The sequence below is a fragment of the Corvus moneduloides genome, chromosome 15 (assembly GCF_009650955.1).
Source record: "Corvus moneduloides isolate bCorMon1 chromosome 15, bCorMon1.pri, whole genome shotgun sequence".
NCBI classification, from domain to species: domain Eukaryota; kingdom Metazoa; phylum Chordata; class Aves; order Passeriformes; family Corvidae; genus Corvus; species Corvus moneduloides.
In genome coordinates this window covers 1332599-1352029 of record NC_045490.1, presented here as the reverse complement: position 1 = coordinate 1352029, position 19431 = coordinate 1332599, and the positions used below count along the sequence as shown (strand labels likewise).

The following is a 19431-nucleotide window of genomic DNA, read 5'->3' as shown; positions in this document are numbered from 1 at the left end:
CTACTTGATGGGAAAGTGCAACTCCAGTCTGCCATTCCTTAGAATCATGGAATGACTAAGGTTGGAAAAGACCTTTCAGATCATCAAGTCCAAGCACCAACCCAACACCACCAGATATTTTGGAGAAATACTTGCTGGCATGGCCTTGCTTTGAGCGCAGTGGGATGGAGCTCTGGAATAGGAGTTACTGCTCCTGATCCCTGCACCACCTGATCCCAGGGCAAGGAAACACAGCTCAGGACAAGGCAATTCCTCCCTGAATGGAGAAACCTCCTCTTACACTTACCTGTGGGGGCAAGATTTGTCTGAAACTGTGAGAACTCCATAAAACCAGCCCAAGGACTACATGTGCCAGGGCAGGAGCGCCTTCCCATGGCATCCCCTCCTCCTCCTGGGACTGTGGCAGAGCCACCAGAGCTTCCTTGGATCTGTCTCTACCACACCATCTTTTCTTGCTAATTACAATTCTTCCTACTGCTTGTGGGAAGCATCCAGCTGGCTGAGCATGGCTTGGGATATTTCAGCCGCTGTGAAAGGTGAGGTTAGGTAGAGACTTGTCCACGTGATGGAATTCCAGCAGTGGACCAGCAACCTCAGTTTAATCTTTGTTTAATCCAGAAAAACCACTTTTGACATAAATCAAAGGCTTTGGGATCAAGGACTAATAAAGCAAGAAAGTTAAAGACATCAAAACATTATTTCCCTTTAAAAGAGCACTGAAAAAAATCAAGGCTTTATTTGAATAAATGTTACACAACATTCTTTATCATTTTTACTTCTCAGCAAACCTTAAAGGGTGAATCAGATTTTCCTCGTTCAAGTCTACAAAATGAAAGAGGCATAGTGACCATTCAATATACAGACAAGAAGGTAGCACGGAGCAAAGCTTAAATATTAAGCAACTAAAGCAAAAAAGTGAAAAGCAATACATTACTGTCACTCTCTCTCATTAGAATATCCCTGACAATTTCATTTCCAAATGAAAATGTGGTTTCCAACGCAATGCTGGGAAAAGCAAGGCAGACATGAGCTCCCTTGGATGCTATTTGCTCTATACCCATACTCTCCAGTGCACACCTGCATCCCTTGGGTTAATCCCTCCTGGTTCAGCTGCTGTGCTCAGGGAGGGGAGGGGAGGGGAGGGAAGGGAAGGGAAGGAGAGCCCTGGGAGATCCGGGGGCACAGCCAGGCACTACCGGCTTCCAAAACAACAGCAGGCACTCCTCAATGCCATGTGCAACAACCCTGCCACCACAGTCCCGGGCCTTTTTCCTGAGCAGAAACTGGTTTGTGCCATGTGGTTTGGTGGCTTTTCTGTTTGGTTTTTGGGGGGGTGGGGGAAAATGTACCTGACTAGGCCAAGCCCCCATCCATTGTCAATCCAAGCAGAGGTGAAAGGCTGGCACAGACCCGGCACCAAGTCACCCCTTTCCTCATTCACATGTCTCAATCTGTCAGTTCTAGTCGCATCTCAGGCCTTGAGCAGGACCAGACTGCTGGGCCTCTTCCACTGGTGAAAAGGAAAAGCACTGTAGAACAAATATTCATCCAAATTTTAAAAAAAGGTTGTAGTTTATGATGAAATCGTTATGGCAAATGGTACAATTTGAACGCACTGCACAGCATTGTACAGCCTGTTTTTAAAAAACAGGTAGTGAATATTCAATTTCTGCATTTATAAAGAAAGAATTTAGCTCTGAAAAGCAGACACTGAACCAGCACAAAGCACGAGCTGCCACACACTCAGTGTGTGAATCCCTGACAGGCCTGGCTGGGATTTGGGGGCCTGTCCCAGCCTCTCACTTCCCCCTCTCCGATCGTTTAACAAGCATAAACCTGTTGCCAATGATAGAGTTGTCCTAACTTCAAATTCCATGTGGTTCATTCAGGCTCCAGACACGAAGAAATTGTCTTTGTGCTGACCCAGAGGCCCCTTGGAAAAGTCCCTCTGGTTTTAAACGATCCAGACAAAGACATTCTATTTTCTCCAATCCAATCAGGATATCAGTAAGGAGGAAAAGAGTTTCCTACAAGTCTTTTCATCTCTATAGAAACAGAAATTTGACTTTTAGTAGATTATGTGCACATTTTCATCTCTTCAAAACAAATATTTATTTTCCCAGGTTACACAATAAATCCCCTGCTAAGAACTTTAAAGAAATGGTTCTGCTGAGACAGTGTGCACACAATGGAAATAATTAGTGACAAATAAATTAATATTTAATAACTCAAGATTTCAGCAGCGTGTCCAGCATTCCCAAGCTCCACTGAAGTCAGTCTTACCCAAGACCTTTGTGGGAGGGGAATAAAATGGATAAAACCCAGTGGGTTTCTTTTTTTTTTGATTTACAGCTTTTCAAAGAAGTCAACGCAAGTCAGATCAACAGCCATCAGAAATTCTAATAAAACCTTTGCTCTCTACTAGTTACCTATCTGAAAAATATTTATGTCAAAAAGAAAAAATAACCCATGATTCGAAATAGAAATGCCATCCCATTGAATCACTCTCCATTCATGATTCCCATCCTGTTGTAGGATTATAAGCAAAATGCTGCTCTCTGCCTCATAGCCCCTCTCAAGGCTATTCCACAACCCTCAATTCCCTAAGTGTTACAACAGCATAAATAAAATGCAACCATATTCACACAGAAGGAGCTTTCCCATAAAACAGAGATCCATGGAGTTTGTGGTCACTGTCCTTTCCATCACCTCTATGGGAAATGTTGGTCTCAAATAGCAGGACTGTTCATATTTCACAATACAACTGGGTTCGGACATGCTTTGATCACAGATCACAGCTCTGCTAACACCTGCACTAAATACTAACTAAGCCTCAGAGAATGGAAAATTGCAATGCTAAAGTCAAGAATTAAAAGAAAAGTTCAAAAGTTACAGTCAACTTCCCAGGCAAATTGGCTCTGTCACTGGCACCTCTCAAAACATACGAACGTGACTGTCACATTACAAAAACCCCAGTTATCTGCAGTGAGTCTTCATCCTAACAATTCAAGTGGTTCCTTGCATGTAAGTGTCATAGAGTCTTTCAGAATTTCATGCGTCATTTATTGCAAAAAAGTTTTATAAAATATTTCCTAACATCTTTTTAAATTTTAAGGAAAATGTACATTAGGTACAGGTGCCCTAACGGTGCAAGGGGGAGCTTTAACATCTTTTACCCCCTTTCCCCTTCAAAAAAATGTTTACTACTTGGTGAAGATTTCAGAGGAAAAATAGGACAAGTCAGTCTCAGATTTCTCTCAGTCCTGATGAGCTGGTGCTCTTCGTGGCAGTGTAGTGAGGTTCCATAAAAACAGCGGGTCATTAGTGTCTCTGAGCTGAAAAGGGGAGAGAAAGGGAACATGGTTAAATGTCTTCCAGAACATATTGCAAAAGTAGGTAAAGCAAAAGCTGAGGTGGCCAGAAAAGTTACTGGCTCACCTGCTTTGTGCATTGTGTGCAGAAGACAAAAAATAGATTGACATTATCACAAGACAGACACAAGTGAGCAAACTCCTCTGGGGGCTGGGCTTTGAGGAGGAGCCACCGAACCAATCTGTTACATCTCACCCCGTTTCAGCATCCAGAGAGAACTCCAATTGTAAAGACATTTAAAGACAGCTCAGGAAGCAGGGAGATTAATTCACAAAATCCATACATTGATGGCAGCTCACAACACAAAGCTAAATCTGACCCTGCAGTGCCCTTCCACACACGAGAGCCGAGTGCCTGAGGGAGCACTGAGCTATAAACCTGCTAATGGTGTTTCTTTCCTGTGGCTGCTTGTGTTTCCCACTTACTTCAGAGAACGGGAATAAATTATTATAAAGCGGACAGGAACGGCCCAAGTTCAAGCCCTGCATGAACCATCACCAGTCAGCCACCAGTTCTTACTGGGAGGGTAGAGAAAGGTTGTCCAGAGAAGCCGTGGCTGCCCCTGGATCCCTGGAAGTGTCCCAGGCCAGGCTGGATGGGGCTTGGAGCAGCCTGGGACAGTGGAAGGTGTCCCTGACATGGCAGGGGGTAGAATAGATGAGCTTTAAGGTCCCTCCCAACCCAAACCAGCCTGGGATTCTATGGAACTTGTGCTCCCCAGGTACAGTGACTGAAAACCCGACTGCCTGTGTCAGCTCAGTGTCTGTGGCACTGAATTCCCTGACCTTCCTGAGTGCAGCCCATTGCCTGTTTATCAGTCATGCCACGGGGTCATTCACTCCCTGCAGGATCCGTGGTTTGTGGGGAAGTGACAGCTCAGCCTGGCTGAGGGCACGGCTCTCCCGGGATCCCCAGTGAGCTCACAGCAGGCTGGACTCTGCTGTGAAGCAGGTTCATTCAGCTGCTGGAGGCAGAATCACCCAGAATCCCAGGATCACACAGATCCCAGACTGGGAAAGCCCTCCCACACCACTGAGTCCAAGCTGTGCCCCATCCCCACCTTGTCCCCAGCCCGGAGCTCTGAGTGCCACCTCCAGCCCTTCCTTGGGCACCTCCAGGGATGGGCACTCCAAACCTCCCTGGGCAGCCCCTGCCAAGGCCTGAGCACCCTTTCCATGGGGAAATTCCTGCTGCTGTCCACCCTGAGCCTGCCCTGGCCCAGCCTGAGGCCGTTCCCTCTCCTCCTGTCCCTGTTCCCTGCGAGCAGAGCCCGACCCCCCCGGCTGCCCCCTCCTGTCAGGGACTTGTGCAGAGCCACAAGGTCCCCCCTGAGCCTCCTTTGCTCCAGGCTGAGCCCCTTTCCAGCTCCCTCAGCCGCTCCTGGGGCTTCAGACCTTTCCCTACAGAGCCATCCTAAGGACCACCCCAGAACAAGGTAAAAATGTGTGTCAGGACAGGCACTGACACAACTCAGGCCTTTCCCTTCCTGTCCCACTGAACTCAGCTCAGACGGCCTTCTCCTGGCAGCCAGCACTGCCATGGGGATTCTGATTTTTCCATGTGAACGTGTTCTCAATCCCTGTATTCACTGCTGTCCACAGAGAAGCACTGCCTTTGAAAGTCCTGGCTTTTATCTCCAAAGGAAAAGCAGAAGGACACCAGGCAGCCATGGAGGGGGAGAAAAGGCATCCCAGAAGGACAAGGGAAGCAAAAGTAGCAGCACATCTCATCAGGGACTAAACCTCAAGGCCATGAGCCCAAATTTAAGTAGTTACAGTAACATTTATGCACCTTCCTGGGGAATAATGCTGTGTCTGTGCAAAACTATGGAACAGAAGGCACAAAACTCCCATTTTCCTGCTACAGATTCCATTTGTAGCCAGTGGAGAAGAGGGAAACCAGGCTGCTCTTCCAGATGATGATCTACTAAAAGCAAGAACTGTTTTCTGCTTTTCCAGCCCCAGACAGCCCTCCAGCAGCAGGGCCTCAGCCACCAGGAAAACAAAGAGCAGCAACACATTCTTCCCTTTATGTGCCTAATTCCCTGAAATACATGACACAGTATCAAGAATTCCTAAAACATGGCCAAACCCAGTTTTTTCATATAAATGTATCAGAAGAGATTATTCCTAAATCCCTCAACACTTGAAATACCTTAAGAAAAGACTTTCTTTTCATTAACTAAACTTCTAACTAAACTAACTAAAAGTCTTTGAAAAATCTAGGTTTTGTGGCTTTAGTTCCTTTTCACCAGAGCCACTAATTACCCACACTGGCACCACGTGCTTTAAAATCCTGAAGCACTGCAGAGGTGCAATTAAACCCCAGCGTTTCCTAAAGCCAAACAAAAATCCTACATGTTACTAAATAAAAAATGATGCTAAATTAGCATTTAAGCAAATATTTGCTTGGAATTGTATCTGCTTTTATTTTACTGACAAAGCCAGTCCCATCTCCCCCTTTGTGCACCTGCTAAAGGGAGGCAAGGACAGTTCTGCCACCTGAATTCGCTGTGATTCTGTTATAGAATCTCAGGGCTGGAACGAGCACTTGCCTCCCAAAGCAGAGATTCCCAGCACATGCCTGGCATGTAGGAGACTATTCCTTATTCATATTGCATATTTGACACCCAAAACATCTGTAAACAAACATGAAAACTGACCTAGATCTGTTTTTCTCTGAAGAACAACCTGATTTCAAGTTGCTGTTACATAAATTGCATCGGCCAAGCAGGAGGCCGCACAGAGGCCCCTGGCAGGAGGGGCAGTGCAGGTCCCCTCAGATCAAACTTGCATTGCTCCAAGTGTGATTCCTGCAGGATGTGACCAGGACACAGAGGGCAGAATCCTCCGTTAGAGACATATTTCTACAAAGATTTTGTTTTTCCAAAATCAGCCTTGCTAATGACAAAGTGACAGGACAGATCCATCATCTGCTCTCTCTCATTCCCAGCTGCACTGAGCCCATTCCTGGCAGAGCTCAGCCTGATCCATTGTTTTTCAAAGGCTGCAGTTACACAAACAGCACGCAGAGTTTCACTGTCACAAATGCAATCAATATTCCAGTGCTTCATTTCAACTCCCTGCCTCATTTTCAGTATTATTTCCTGTCCTAGCTGCAACTCAACAGAGCCGTGCTTCCCCTGTGCCTCTGTCCCTGTCCCACAGGGATTGACACACCTGGAATATCCTCAGTTCCCACAGTCCTCTCTTCCTCCTCTGCACTCAGGAACGGAATCACTGGCATAGAAACTGAATTACAGCTGTTCAAAATGTGCCTGGTCCTGATTTGGGAAGTAACTTGTCAAACACAGCCCAAATAAACCCCCCAGATGCATTTCTTCACACACTGAAGAGCAAAGCCCAGATTCAAACTTGCTCCAGGGGATCCTGATTTGTTCCCTGAGCCAGCTCCTACCTGCAGGCTGCTGTTAAGTTCTCCCCTCAGGCCACAGGCAGGCAGGAAGAGGAGATCAAAGATGCCACATCCCAGCGCACAAGCACAGGGAGTCACCTTTTCCAGGTTATTCCACACTTTTTTTTCCCTTTTGCTCCCATGTCTCTCCCTATTGGATGTGCAAGGTGACTCAGGTTTTCTAAAGTCTGAAAGCCCTGGTCTCTCAACAACACCCCCTTTCCAGCTCCTGCTGTTCCCACCTCCAGCCAGGAACACCAATTGCTTTTTCCTGGGGGAAACACGGAGCTGTGGATCCGAGTTCCCCTCAGTGGTTGGTGCCTGGCACTAAGTTCTCCCAAACTGCCCCATCTAGGAGCAACAGCAAAGCCATGCAGGGAAAAAGCAGGATGGCAAACCAGTCACCAACTCCCTGGCACCAGAGCCCTGCCTGGGAACTGCTGCTCTGCCTTGTGCTTACACAAGGGCACTTGTGTCACTGTTAAATTTGAGAAGAAAAATCATAAATTAAATTAAATGGCAGTCTGGATTGTATCCACATCCCAGGTAATACAGATTGAAACGTACGAGTAAATCATAGGGAATTGTAACCTGCTACTAGGATCCAACAATTAAACCCCAATAATCACATATTTCTGACTCGGGGAGGAATTGATGCTGTTTGGTAAAGCCCATCCAAATGACCACAAACACTTCTTACCACTGAGGTCAGACTAGACCAGGTGCCTGAAAATGCCAGGATGGTGAGCAGGGAAGAGAAGGGAAAAGCCACCATACCAGGGGATGTTAACTACCTAGATAGCCACACTATGGACACACTGCCAGGGGGAGAGGGAACTCTTTAAACTAAAATCCAAATGTGTCACAGAGAGCAGCAGCTGCAGGGGGTTAAATGTTGCCTGGGAACTGCCATCGCCAGTCAGGACCAGGATCACAACAGAGGTTCTTTCCATTAGGGATTAAGGATAATTTGAAGCTGGATACTCCCATCCCCATCTCTCAAGCCCGATCTAATGGATCTTCAGTCAGCTGGCAGCTACACAAGCTTTCAGTGTTAAATGTGGGTGATCCCTGGTCACTCCATGGTCAAAAGTTTTGTTAGTTATGAAAAAATTGCCTTTTTAAACAGTCCTAGTCACTGTACCCAAGGGATTGTGCCACCACACACTGCCATCCAGCCCTTTAGGCTCGAGCTCAGTGCACGTCCCTCCCAGCTCAGTCTTTATCCACAGATCAGCGAGGGACCTCCCTGCACTGCCTGAATTTGCTATTCCTGCAGGCATTTATTGGAACACAATTAGAAAGCAAAAGATGGGCCGAAACAGCCTTTCCCTGATTATCAGTCTGCTCCTTTCCACTGCTCCTCAGCCAAGAAAGCAGCTCTGTTTTCTCACTGGACTGCACAAAACAGGCAGAAGGACAGATGATGATGCTGAGAATGAGCTACTAACATTTATTTCCCAAAATTCACATTCCTATTCTACTCTGACATTTTTAGCAGACATGAAAGAAAATCACTATCAGGACTTAAGAGAGTTAAACAGAACCAGGTCTAGGGCTAGCAATGCAAAAAGCAAATCTTACCCTTCCTCACTTGTGCTACTCTTAATCCTAATCACAGTTAGAAACTATGTTAAAGAACCCAAAGGTATTTTACAACATGCCCAAAAAAGTAGTATTTTTGGCCTTGCACAGACCTAAATCTCCCCCACAAACCCCACGCCACGGTAGTTCAGCAGGGACCAAACAGAAAACAGTGTCTGAAAGAGATATCAAATCACCAGAGATGATCATCTGGCTGAAGGGTTGACACAAAGTTACAACTCTAATTAGACAGGTAACAAATACTTGTTCAATGTCCTGGCATGGCTCCACTTCAGAGACACACAAGCATTTCCCATTGCTTCCAGCTTTGCTCCTGAAGCCTCACACCTTCAAATACCTCTGGGAAAAGAAAGCTAAGTTTTGAAATAACTGCCCTCTCTCCCAAGGCATTTTAACTGCAGCTGAAGATCTTCAGAGGAACAGAACACCTATACTAGAAACTCATCATGCCCTGTCCCATTCTCCCCTAAACCAACAGGCAATAAATATCCAACAACCACACCGAGGAATTTCATCAAGTCAAAAAAGCATCATTTGCAATTTATCCCATGAAACTGATGGAAAAATAACAGTCACTCTCTACTGCTGTTTGCCTTCTGAAGACAGAGTCACAGAAGGACTGAAGGTGGAAAAAACCTCCAAGCCCACCAAGTCCAGCCTGTGCCCGATGCCCACCTTGTCGCCAGCCCAGAGCTCTGAGTGCCACCTCCAGCCCTTCCTTGGGCACCTCCAGGGATGGGCACTCCAAACCTCCCTGGGCAGCCCCTGCCAAGGCCTGAGCACCCTTTCCATGGGGAAATTCCTGCTGCTGTCCACCCTGAGCCTCCCCTGGCCCAGCCTGAGGGATCGATCACCAGCATAGGGCTACTCCTGGTGGGAGCAATGGATAAATCATGGATAAGCCATGGAAAGTGCCTCTGCCTCGGGGCTGTGTCCCAGCTGCAGCACCAGGCACTGCTGGGGACCACAGGCACATCAAAGGGGGCTTTGCAGTCCAGCTAAAGCAGCCCCAAGCCTTGTCCCAGCCTCCAAGGCTCTTCTCCCCCTGTGCCTGCCTGAGCCAGGCTCTCCATCAGCCCAGCCCAGCCCCTGGAAACTCTGCTGCATCCACAGGAGCAGCTCCTTTGCAGTTAAAGGAAAATCAGGGACGAGTATGGAGAGGAGATTTCCAACTTGCTGTAACATGGTGTTGTAAAAAAATAATTTAACAAAACTAATTATTTGTTTGGAGCCCTGTTCAGTCTGCAGAGATACAGCACATTCACTATGGAACTGAGGAAAAACTTAAACCCATCAGCTACAAATCAAAACTGACTTTAAATGCCTTCCATAAACAGTTCTTTGAACATAAAACCACCTAAAGAAAGCCCTCCCATACCTGCTGCTCCCCCAAGTGAACATCTGAGCAAACTCTGCCTATGTAAGCTGCAGTGCTATTCTAATTTTATATAAATCAAGAGAACAAAGCTTCCAGGTCTTCTAAAGAAAAAAAAAAACCAATGTCAATATTGACTTTGCCACTACTTGGCTTAGAACAACTAACTTAAAACCAGTTCACTTGAGCTTCTAGACCTCAAGGAAGTGGTGTAGACATCTGACTCACCTCACGTGGGTTCGTGACTCCAAAAAGCAGTTTGCTTTAATAACAAAACACAGCTTATTTACTTAAAGAAACTATTTCTGTTTGCAGGAGAGAATACAGAGAAGTCAAACAGATTTTTTTTTTCCAATTTTTTCTTTTTTCTTAAATGAAATATATTGTGTGTTTATCACATTCAAAAAGCATTGACCAGTGGGGCTTTTTGGGAACTGTTAGAATGCCAAGGTAAAGCTGGTATATTTGGAAGCTTAATTAGCCATTAATGACCGTCAGTTTGAGGAAAATTTGAACAGCCATGTGTTTGACATTTTAGACTTCCAATAGTTCTGTGGGCACGACAGAATAATTTTAAAAAGGTTAAAAGAAACTGAATGCTTTGGTAAGACCAGACAGTATCATGAACATATGAAATTAAATCTTTAAATAAAAATATTTTCAGGGTTTGATGATTAAATCCTTGCCCCCATTTTCTTGTCTGTTTAATTTCAGTCTGAGCTTAAATTTTTACACCTGTCACAATTCTGGAAAAAACAGGATGAGAACTGCTTTGGGATGAGCACCAGGAGACTCTTCACAAGGCATTGCAAGGCTGAAGCTGGAATAGGTTGGAGGACACAGGAATTCACATGGTCAGGTAAGGACCAAAACTCACAGAAAAAAAAAGTCAAGTGCATTGCATGAAAATGCCCCAATACTGAGCAAAAACCATGCAAGAAAAGCTGGAGTGGCAGTGGAGAGTGGCTCTGACTGGCTCTGAGATGGAAACTGAAAACATTCCCCACTGTACAAGTGACATTATCCACAGTCTCTACTCAGATATATGGCCCAAAAGCTAATTAAGGGAGAAATTTAATCAACTTTCCAGAAAGCCCTCTACAGAGCTGGTTCTGAAACAAAAGGGACAAGTAATTAATAATCTCCAAATTAAGACTGAAGTATACCAATAGCATTTACATCAAGCACTTAATCTTTAAGAATGCATGAAAAAGGACAATTTACTTTTTAAGGGTGTCCTCTAAATCCGGCATACAGATAAAATACTCTGACATCCTGGATTTGTTTCAAAGCTTTTTGAGAAACACACACAAATAATTCAGATTTAGTCAATTTTATTTACAGTTTGTTTTTTTTACATTTCAGAGCATTACACAATTACATATTCTCATTTTTCTGACCTGCAAACAGATACCTTAAACGGAAATATTAAAAAAAAAAAAAAAAGGAAAAAAAAAAAAGGAAGTTAGATACATCCAAAATGCAACAATTACACATCTGACAATTCACAAAGTGTAATTTACTAGGACGTATCCTAAGAATTTAGGAACAACCAGTCAGGAGAAAATCTGACCAATTTCAGCAATTGATTATTTACACATTCAAAACAAAGCCTCTCTTAAGCTAAACCTCCAGGCAAATGGCCTGAAAGATTTCTTCAGGAAGAAAGACCAGAATGATTCACACCTATGCAGCATTAACAGCCCTTGATCCCAAACACTGAGGCCTCCTCAGCTTTGTCTTAGAGCTACAGGCATCCCTCGACTTCTCCGACCCTGAAGTGATTTAGTTGTGCCCCCATGTGCATAGAAAGGTTGAGTGTTTAAGTGGTCACTACGATAAAACCCCATTTAATCTGGTCTTTAAGTCACTAAAATTCTTCTTCCTTACAACTCTGAGCACGTCTCCAATGCCATTTAAACCGGCCCGCTCGGGACGCGCCGCCCGGAGAGGGGAGTTTGAACCCACTGGGCCTGGCCAGACTAAATCCATTAGAGACTGGTTAAAAATAATCTTTAAAGACCATTTAGACAAGGCTTACATTTCTACACTTCCCTGATGGGCCACCTAATAAAATAAAAAAGTCACAGCTACTACTTTCATCCCTCGTGTCAACCCTTGGCCACACAGAACTAGTTATATACTGGGCAGAAACTACTAAAAAATTCCCTGCAAATCAGCTGCCTTCCAGCTGAGGCTATGGCTCCTATGCATCGGGTGGTTGAGGAGGTTTGGTTTGTTTTGTTTTTTTTTTATCTTTCTCTTTTAAAAAAACTCTCACTTGAAAAATACCGAAGTCCTCACTTTTAGGCTAATTTTGATTGCATGTTCAACTGGATTTAACCGTCAAGAACCGCTACGCACGGCACGAGTCTCGTATAAAAAGAGCAGTCAACCGAGTGCAACTTCTGACTTTGCCACGTCCTTCCTGGGAGTTCTCTCTAACCTGGCTATGGATTTGGTGGAGCCTCCAGGTTTCTTGCCTACCTTACTCTCCACGTTCACGTCTCAAACTGCGTCAGCAGGGCCCGCACCTCGGGCGTGAGCTGCTTGGCAGCCTTGGCTGCCTCAGTGACGGCCTTGCGGTACAGACCCTTTCTCTTCTTATTAAAGCGCAACTGGAAGCTTTCTAAAAAGGGGGAGAGCTGTGCAAGAGCAAGGAAAGACGTGGTGGTGGAGCCAAACCATGAGATACGAGCCTCCTGGCGCACCAGCAGCCCGGTATCCTTGCGGCTCACAGTTATGGTAAGGATACGGGCCGGCCACCAAGGGAAGCCATAAATCTTGGCCCAAACAATGTCCCCTACACATACGGTCCTGCCATCTGGTGTGACACATTTAGAGACGTTTTTGGAAAAGACTTCTGTTTTCAAGGAATTACTGAGCTTTTTCTCTTCCTTCGAAGAGGAGGAGGAGGAGGAGGAGGAGGAGGAAGGTGCATGCATGCTGCCTGGAGGAAAATCAAAGCTTTCAGTAGAGCTACACTCAGAGTTGGTGGATTTCAAATCATCTGTGCTATCACTACTACAAACTGATGCACTGGAAGAGTCAGATTTCTTTTGATTAAGGGTCATGTAAACCGTTATATTGCTTTTGCTGCCTCTCTTGCCCAGTGTCTGCTGTTCATCCTGATCAACAGTTACATGCACTTCACTCGTGTCCTGAACCTCACTGCTGGCCTCTTCGGGGCCTTCTGAGGGGCTCTGGGTTTCTGAAGGGGCCTCACCTGCTGAGCGGGTGGAGGAGCAGCGAGACTGGGGCTTAGTTGCCATCTTGCCACTCCGTATTTTCTCAAGTCCTGTCTTGAGGGAAGAGTCATTTTCTTCGTTGCGGTACCGCTGGGGCTTTAGACGCAATCGGGGCGGGAGGGACCCTGAGCTGGTGTTCTGAAGACGCCGCGTGAAGTGGACCTTTGAATGTGCATTTTTGGAGGAGGAGGTTGCACTCTGCTTCTTTTGTGCCTTTTCTTTGGCCATTTTCAAGACTTCCCGAGCTTTTGCATGATCCATGTTTTTGCTCTGGAGAACTTTTTTTGTGTTTAACTGCGCTTTTGAAGTATTTGCTTGTGCGGAAACTTTAACTACTCTGCTTCTGCTGTGGGCAATATTTGAAACCTTGACCACAGCGTTCCTTTTCTGGCTTTCGTTTTGGCTTTTTCCATCCACCTTATGGTCAGTCTTAAGTTTTTTATTCACAGTAGTCACGCTCTCGTTTCTTCGCTTTTTACTATCCTCGTATTTGGAAGAGTCACTTGCATTGCCACCTTTTTTGATCTCCTTTTTCTCTGCCACCACGCTGTTTTTGCACTTGTCACACAGGACCTGCCGGGGCCGTAGTTTGATGGCGTTCATGATCGAAGTGGGTTCCTCCCTGTACATTTTCCGCTTGGGCCGCTTGATTTTCCGGGGTGGAGGCTGAGGTATTGACTGGTTATAGGTGTCCCTGATAAACAAAGGAGGAGGGTATGGCGCTCCCTCGTGAAAGAGAGGAGGTGGTTTAGAAGTCCAAAGGCTTTTAGCTATGCTGGGCTCTGATGGCTGCGTGAGGGAGGAGTCATCAGGGACTGCAGCACTGGCCTCACACTTCACCTGCGCCTCCTCTTGGAATGGTTTGCTTTGGAGCTGCATGGCTTCAGGTTTGTCCTTGTACTCCCTTTTAGGAAATATGGTCACAGGGATTCCATGGGGGCCAAACCTTAAAGAGAGAGGAAAAAAAAAAAAAAAAATCAATGTTTTGAGGGAATTTTTGCTGCGTTTATCACAAAGCATTTGAAAACCTGTCTGCATTAGGTAGGCAACATTTGAAAACCATGAATCCCAGGGAAATGAAAGCTTCATATCCAGCCTTATGGGAAGCTTTGAAAATGCAAGACACCAAAATGAAGATGGTAGAGACTAAAAAATGCACAGCTTCAGTTTCTCTCGTATCAACAGGATGCCCTGAAAATGTAACAAAAATATCCCCCGGGCAGCAGCAAAAGAATTAACTTTATGCTTCTAGAAAATGCTTATAAATATACAAACTCACCCCAACAACTCCCAGTCTACCCAAGCTCATTTTCCATACTAAGTCAACTTTATGCGAAGGCATCTTCAGAACTTTTTTTCCGTTTTTAGCACAGCAAAAAAGGATGAATGTTCCAGATTTAACAGAGACAAATCTGGGCTGCCTAAATCTTTGTAGTGAACAGGGAGTGCCACCACTCTCCAGCCACGAAAGCTCAGCATCTGATGCATTACAGCCCAAAACTCCCCAGCCCAGTCTGAATTTCTCCCAGCAAAACCCCCCTTATTTCAACTCAGTACAAACCATTCCTCACTGTTCCACGAGCAAACAAGATTTTAAACCCTTCACTCCTTTTCTCCAGACTGGAATTGCTCTAGATGAGGACAAGGGAGTAACTCCCCAAAATCTGTCCACAGGTTTGTGTTGCACTGTGGCTGCTCAACAGCAACAACCCCCCAGCTGATTGAACTGAAGTTTATTTACTGGTTTGTTGTACAGCTGCCTACATGTTGCCTTTGTTTCCTCAAAACTGGATTTGGAAAAAAGACATCATATGTTAGACAGTTCTTTAGTGTCACTAACAAAAGCCATCACTTGTTTGTCCTTTTGCTTATCACAAGCCTCTTTCTACATCTAAAGTTGTAATTGAAGCAATCAACCCACCCATGATTAAATTATCCACCCAGTTTGCACTTCAGCAGCTCATACAGACATTTTTCCAGCCTATAGTCTGGTATTAAACCACAAGGGACTCGCTCATAACTAAGTTCTAAATTCCCACAAGTCCATCAAGGGTAAAGAAGTTGCTTTTCCACAAATACTTTTCCTTCCACAAAGGACTGTGAGCAAGTCACTCAATTCCAAGTAGGGCTTTAAAAGGAACTATCAGCTGACAGTAATTAAATTAGCAATATTTTCAGTGTTATTTGCATCAAGACCTTCAGCTTCTAGAAGAAAACAAGATCCAGATCCTATCATTCACCACCTGATTAAGATTAGAGAATTTGGGAAAAAGTTAATTTGTGGTAAGAGCTGAAAACAAGACAGGGCAAGATCTCTGCTGTGCAAATTCCAATCCCAAAGAGCACAACAGCAGAACTAGACAGGGGTGGGATATCAAATGGGCAACCCCCCCCCCCCCAACATCCCTCACAGCTGCTCCCAGCGCCCCAGGAATTGCATTTCCAGTCCCTCACAGGCCATTCCCAGAGCCCAGAGCCAAGCCCTTCTCCCAGAGAGCATTTATGTGATGCTGTGTCAGGAAATGAAGCACAATTAGCTGTCACTAGGAAGAGGTGGATGAAGAGGACTGCAAGGGCTTCCAGAAGAATCCCACTGAAGCATTTCATCTCTCTTTTCCCAGGTTTTCGTTCTATTGCCTCACCAGCAAAGAGCACACGATTTGCACTCCAAAGGCACAAAGAAGCTGATGGAAAGCTCAGCACGTGCCTGATACCAGGAAATCAAAGATTCATTCTGCACCTTCTACTCTCCTTTCCTTCAAACACAAAACACAGGCCAGAACTGAAGAACAGGAAGCCACAAAGGGGAATTTCTACCCAAGATGCAAACCTGCTTCAATAAGACACAAAACCAATCCAGAGTGAATCCCTGAAGCCAGAGAATCCCTCACAAAAGGTATTGCTCTAAAAATGAACCAGAATCTCCCACCCCTGTCCACCTACAAATTAATGAACTGGGGAAGCAGAGAGCAGTCATGGCTATTGTGCCAGTTCTGTACAGCACTATTGCTGTAAATGATGTGTTAATACAAAACATACAATCAGTCAAGACAATCCACCTGCAGGACAAAATATATTTGGGAAGCCAAGAGACTGAACATTATTTCCAACAGCTCAGTGTATTACACCTTCTCTTGGCCTCACCCAACAGCAGACTGTGTCTACAACCACGTTTTGATTATCTCTGTTTCCTCCCTGGCTAATCACGTTCTCCAGCAACTTGGAAGAATGACATGAAAATGAAGAAGAGAAAACAATGGCAGAAAAACTTGCAAGTGAAACAGTAAAGGATACAGGAGAGAAAAAGCACAAAGAACAAGGTAAGAAAAGAGGGATTTGTTTTTCCTAAGAGAAGCAGCAGAATTAAGACATGATCTTAAACCTCTTCAGGACAAGGCATGACACAGCATGCAATTAGTTCTGCAGCAAGCACAAGTATTTATTGCATGTAGCAGAATTTCAAGCCCTGTTTTCACACACCTGGTTGGTGGACCTTGAAGATCAATACTTCTCATACAACCACAGTAATTTTTGTCACACCAGCTGCAAGGCTGAACTAGTTACTTGCGTTAGTAGTTAGACAGAAAAGCTGCAAAAGCATTTGGTTCACCTGCCACAGAGATGAAGGACTAAAAGGCATCTACATAAAACAAAATTTAAAAAATCCAAGGCACACAGCTCAGTTGTATCATGACATTTACTGATTCTCCCATCAGTCACTGGCTGGCACCAGATCAGCTCTGAAGAGAAACCATTTCAGTTACCCCACAGTGAGACTCCCAACACATTCCTTTTGTCACATGTTGCAGGTTTAAGTTCTACAAGGAATTGCCTTGTCTTTATTCCAACAATAAAATATTTTTTTAAATATCTTGGTCCCAAGTATCACCTGACCCCACAAGATTTCAAGAATAGGCTGTTCTGGATCAAACTAAAGATATACTGCAATTACTGTTTGCTTAAAATAAAAATTCCCTGGTGCCCAAGTTCCAGCTGCTGCCTGCCCAGCCCACTCCTGACTCGTGTAACGCTTCTGCCTCAGACCATCACACTCCAAGGAATGGGAGGATTCATTGACAGGGGATGGGGATCTAAAACTGAAGCGCTAGAAAACTCAGAAATAGGTACTTCACTGTCAATCCAAGCTCTGGGAAGCAGTGCACTGCTGCTTCCTACCTATGGAACCAGAGCCAGTTTTCCATGGTGCCAGTTCCTCTCCTGCAAAGGTGTCCCAGCTCTCACCTGCCTTGAAAATGCACCTCTGAGAGAGGATGGGTGACATCTGTTGTATCAAACTCATCTCTCAGAGGTTTTTCAAGTAACCAGGGCACTCAGCAGGATTGATCTCACTTCTGCTGTAGATACCACTGCAATGCACATTTTCATTGGAGACATAAACAGCAACAGGGTATCAGGACCTAGACTGAACTAAGAGCCTGGTCAATTCTGGCAGTGCAACGATATTCACACTGAGAGGAGCTTTCAATTGACCAGGGTATGCAGAGACAGGAACAGGGTAAAAACAGGGAAGCTTCACTTCCAGTTTGCCAGCTGCAGGTTAATGAATAGGCAGCTGTGGCATCCAAAAACCAGTCTGGGTACCAAACCCAGAACTCGGGTCATTTTAAAGCCAGAGTTTTGTATTACAGACATAAAAACTTAAGTACTTTAAGGAAAGTAAAGCCACTTTTTTCTCTAAATCCTGGAGCAGAATTACTCCAATGAACGCATATTACTGCTCCATTTGTATGCAAAACAGAACAGTCAAAGAGTATTTCTTAAGAAAACCATGAGAGATAAGGAACAAATCCCATTTTAACTCATGACTGTATGTACATAAACAAAGTACATAAACAACACACCCTGGGGCAAAGGGTTTTACATTAGCACCTAAACTTTTAAGTTCTCATCTTTAGCCTCCAATGTCTGACTTCTCTATTAAAAGGATGAGAAATGAAAAGCCCCTTGTTCTGTCAAAGGAGAGAAGCCACTGAGAAGGTTCAGAACTGTTTCCCATTTGTCTGTGGACACACTGAACAAATGTCAGCAAATCACAGTGACTTCAAAGTGTTAAATCAAGTCTGTTGTAAATGACTGATCAAAACTCGTCTTCACCACCAAGGCAGTGCAGAAATCTCCTGTTGCCTTTTCTGCATCGCTCTTGTACCGAAGATCATCCTTGGGGCTCTGCAAAAGCCAGGACCAGCAACAACTGAAGCCGTTTTTACTGCATGGATGGAAGTTCCAGGAGTATAATAATACACTGAAAGAGCTATGGATATGTATCTCATGCGTCTAAACTGAGGGTTTAAATTATAACATTCCATGTAATACACACTTAGATCATAGCCATTTGAACACAAAGTTTTGCAGAACTCCTCAAAATAACCTGGATTGAAAACACACATTATGCAACAACCTATTTTTAATGAAGGATTTACTTGGTGTGATAAAACACAAGATGGAATATATTGCTTTAAATGCGGGCACCTTCCTGAAAAAAGCACTCCCAGAAGCCAGACAATCAACTCCAGGGTTTATTCACCTCCTGAGCAATGTAACACCAGGCTAAATAGACTAGAAAATGCACATTTCACTGAGAGCTCTGAACACATGGCAAAGGACTGCAGCAAGAGTGACTCTTTGGAACAGCACAACATAAAGAAAAGACAAGATGCTTTGAGTTGAGGCTTTCCATTAACTACCACAACTTTACTGGCATATCCATAAAGCTGAAGGTCTGCTTAAAATGAAATATCTCTTAATTTTTACATCTTTTGTCATTATTAGCTGTCAGTTGCATTCTGAAGTAGACACTTCACTGATACATTTGCTGTGATCTATTTTGAAGTATTACACTTGCAAAACTTTATTATTAAGATAAAATACCTTAAATATACTCCTAAAGATCATCCATATGCCAGACCCAGGACACATGGAAGAGAATGATACCATTAAATAATGGATGAATTTAAGATGGCAAAGATTCATCAGTCCCATAACAGAAAATAAAATGAAAGCAGACTGAAAATTTCACCCCTGCCCTGCCTCAACACCTTGGACCAGGTCAAGCAACCCTTAGAAAGCCAGGACAAGCCATGCTACTGGAATACAGAGAATTCCACAAGGACAGACAGATCAACCATCATCTGCCACATCCCAGACCAACAAAGAACAGCTGAAGACCACAGATCTCTACAGGAAAGGAGAGTCTGAGGCCCAATCCAGACCCCAATTCTAACCTTACCCTCTAAGCGAGGCTACATTTGACACCTTCAATAAAACCTCTGTCAGTCACAAGCAAAAGACACCTGAATTACTCTCTTAACCACACTCCCATCACACCAGAGCTTCCCATGTTCTGGGAGTAATAAAACAAATGTCAAAGAAGTGTTGGGGCTGTTCCTCAAAGGCCAG

The 19431-nt window shown here is 44.6% G+C and overlaps 1 protein-coding gene across 7 annotated transcripts in view; it reads right to left on the bottom strand.

The window, feature by feature from the left end:
* The window catches only part of PWWP2A (PWWP domain containing 2A), a 33133-nt gene that overhangs the window by 8133 nt on the left and 5569 nt on the right, over window positions 1-19431 (bottom strand). For 3 of the 7 annotated variants that reach the window (XR_004243180.1, XR_004243179.1, XR_004243181.1), the window contains exon 2: window positions 12993-13960. Coding sequence is in view for 4 of the 7 variants with exons in the window: in XM_032124640.1 (XP_031980531.1) it covers window positions 12268-13960 (1693 nt within the window). In the remaining 3 variants the exon portion in view is untranslated. Of the gene's footprint in view, window positions 1-698; window positions 3336-9188; window positions 11181-12253; window positions 13961-19431 lie in introns of those variants that run through there. The other 4 variants (XM_032124639.1, XM_032124643.1, XM_032124642.1 and 1 more) reach the window with 4 other exon arrangements.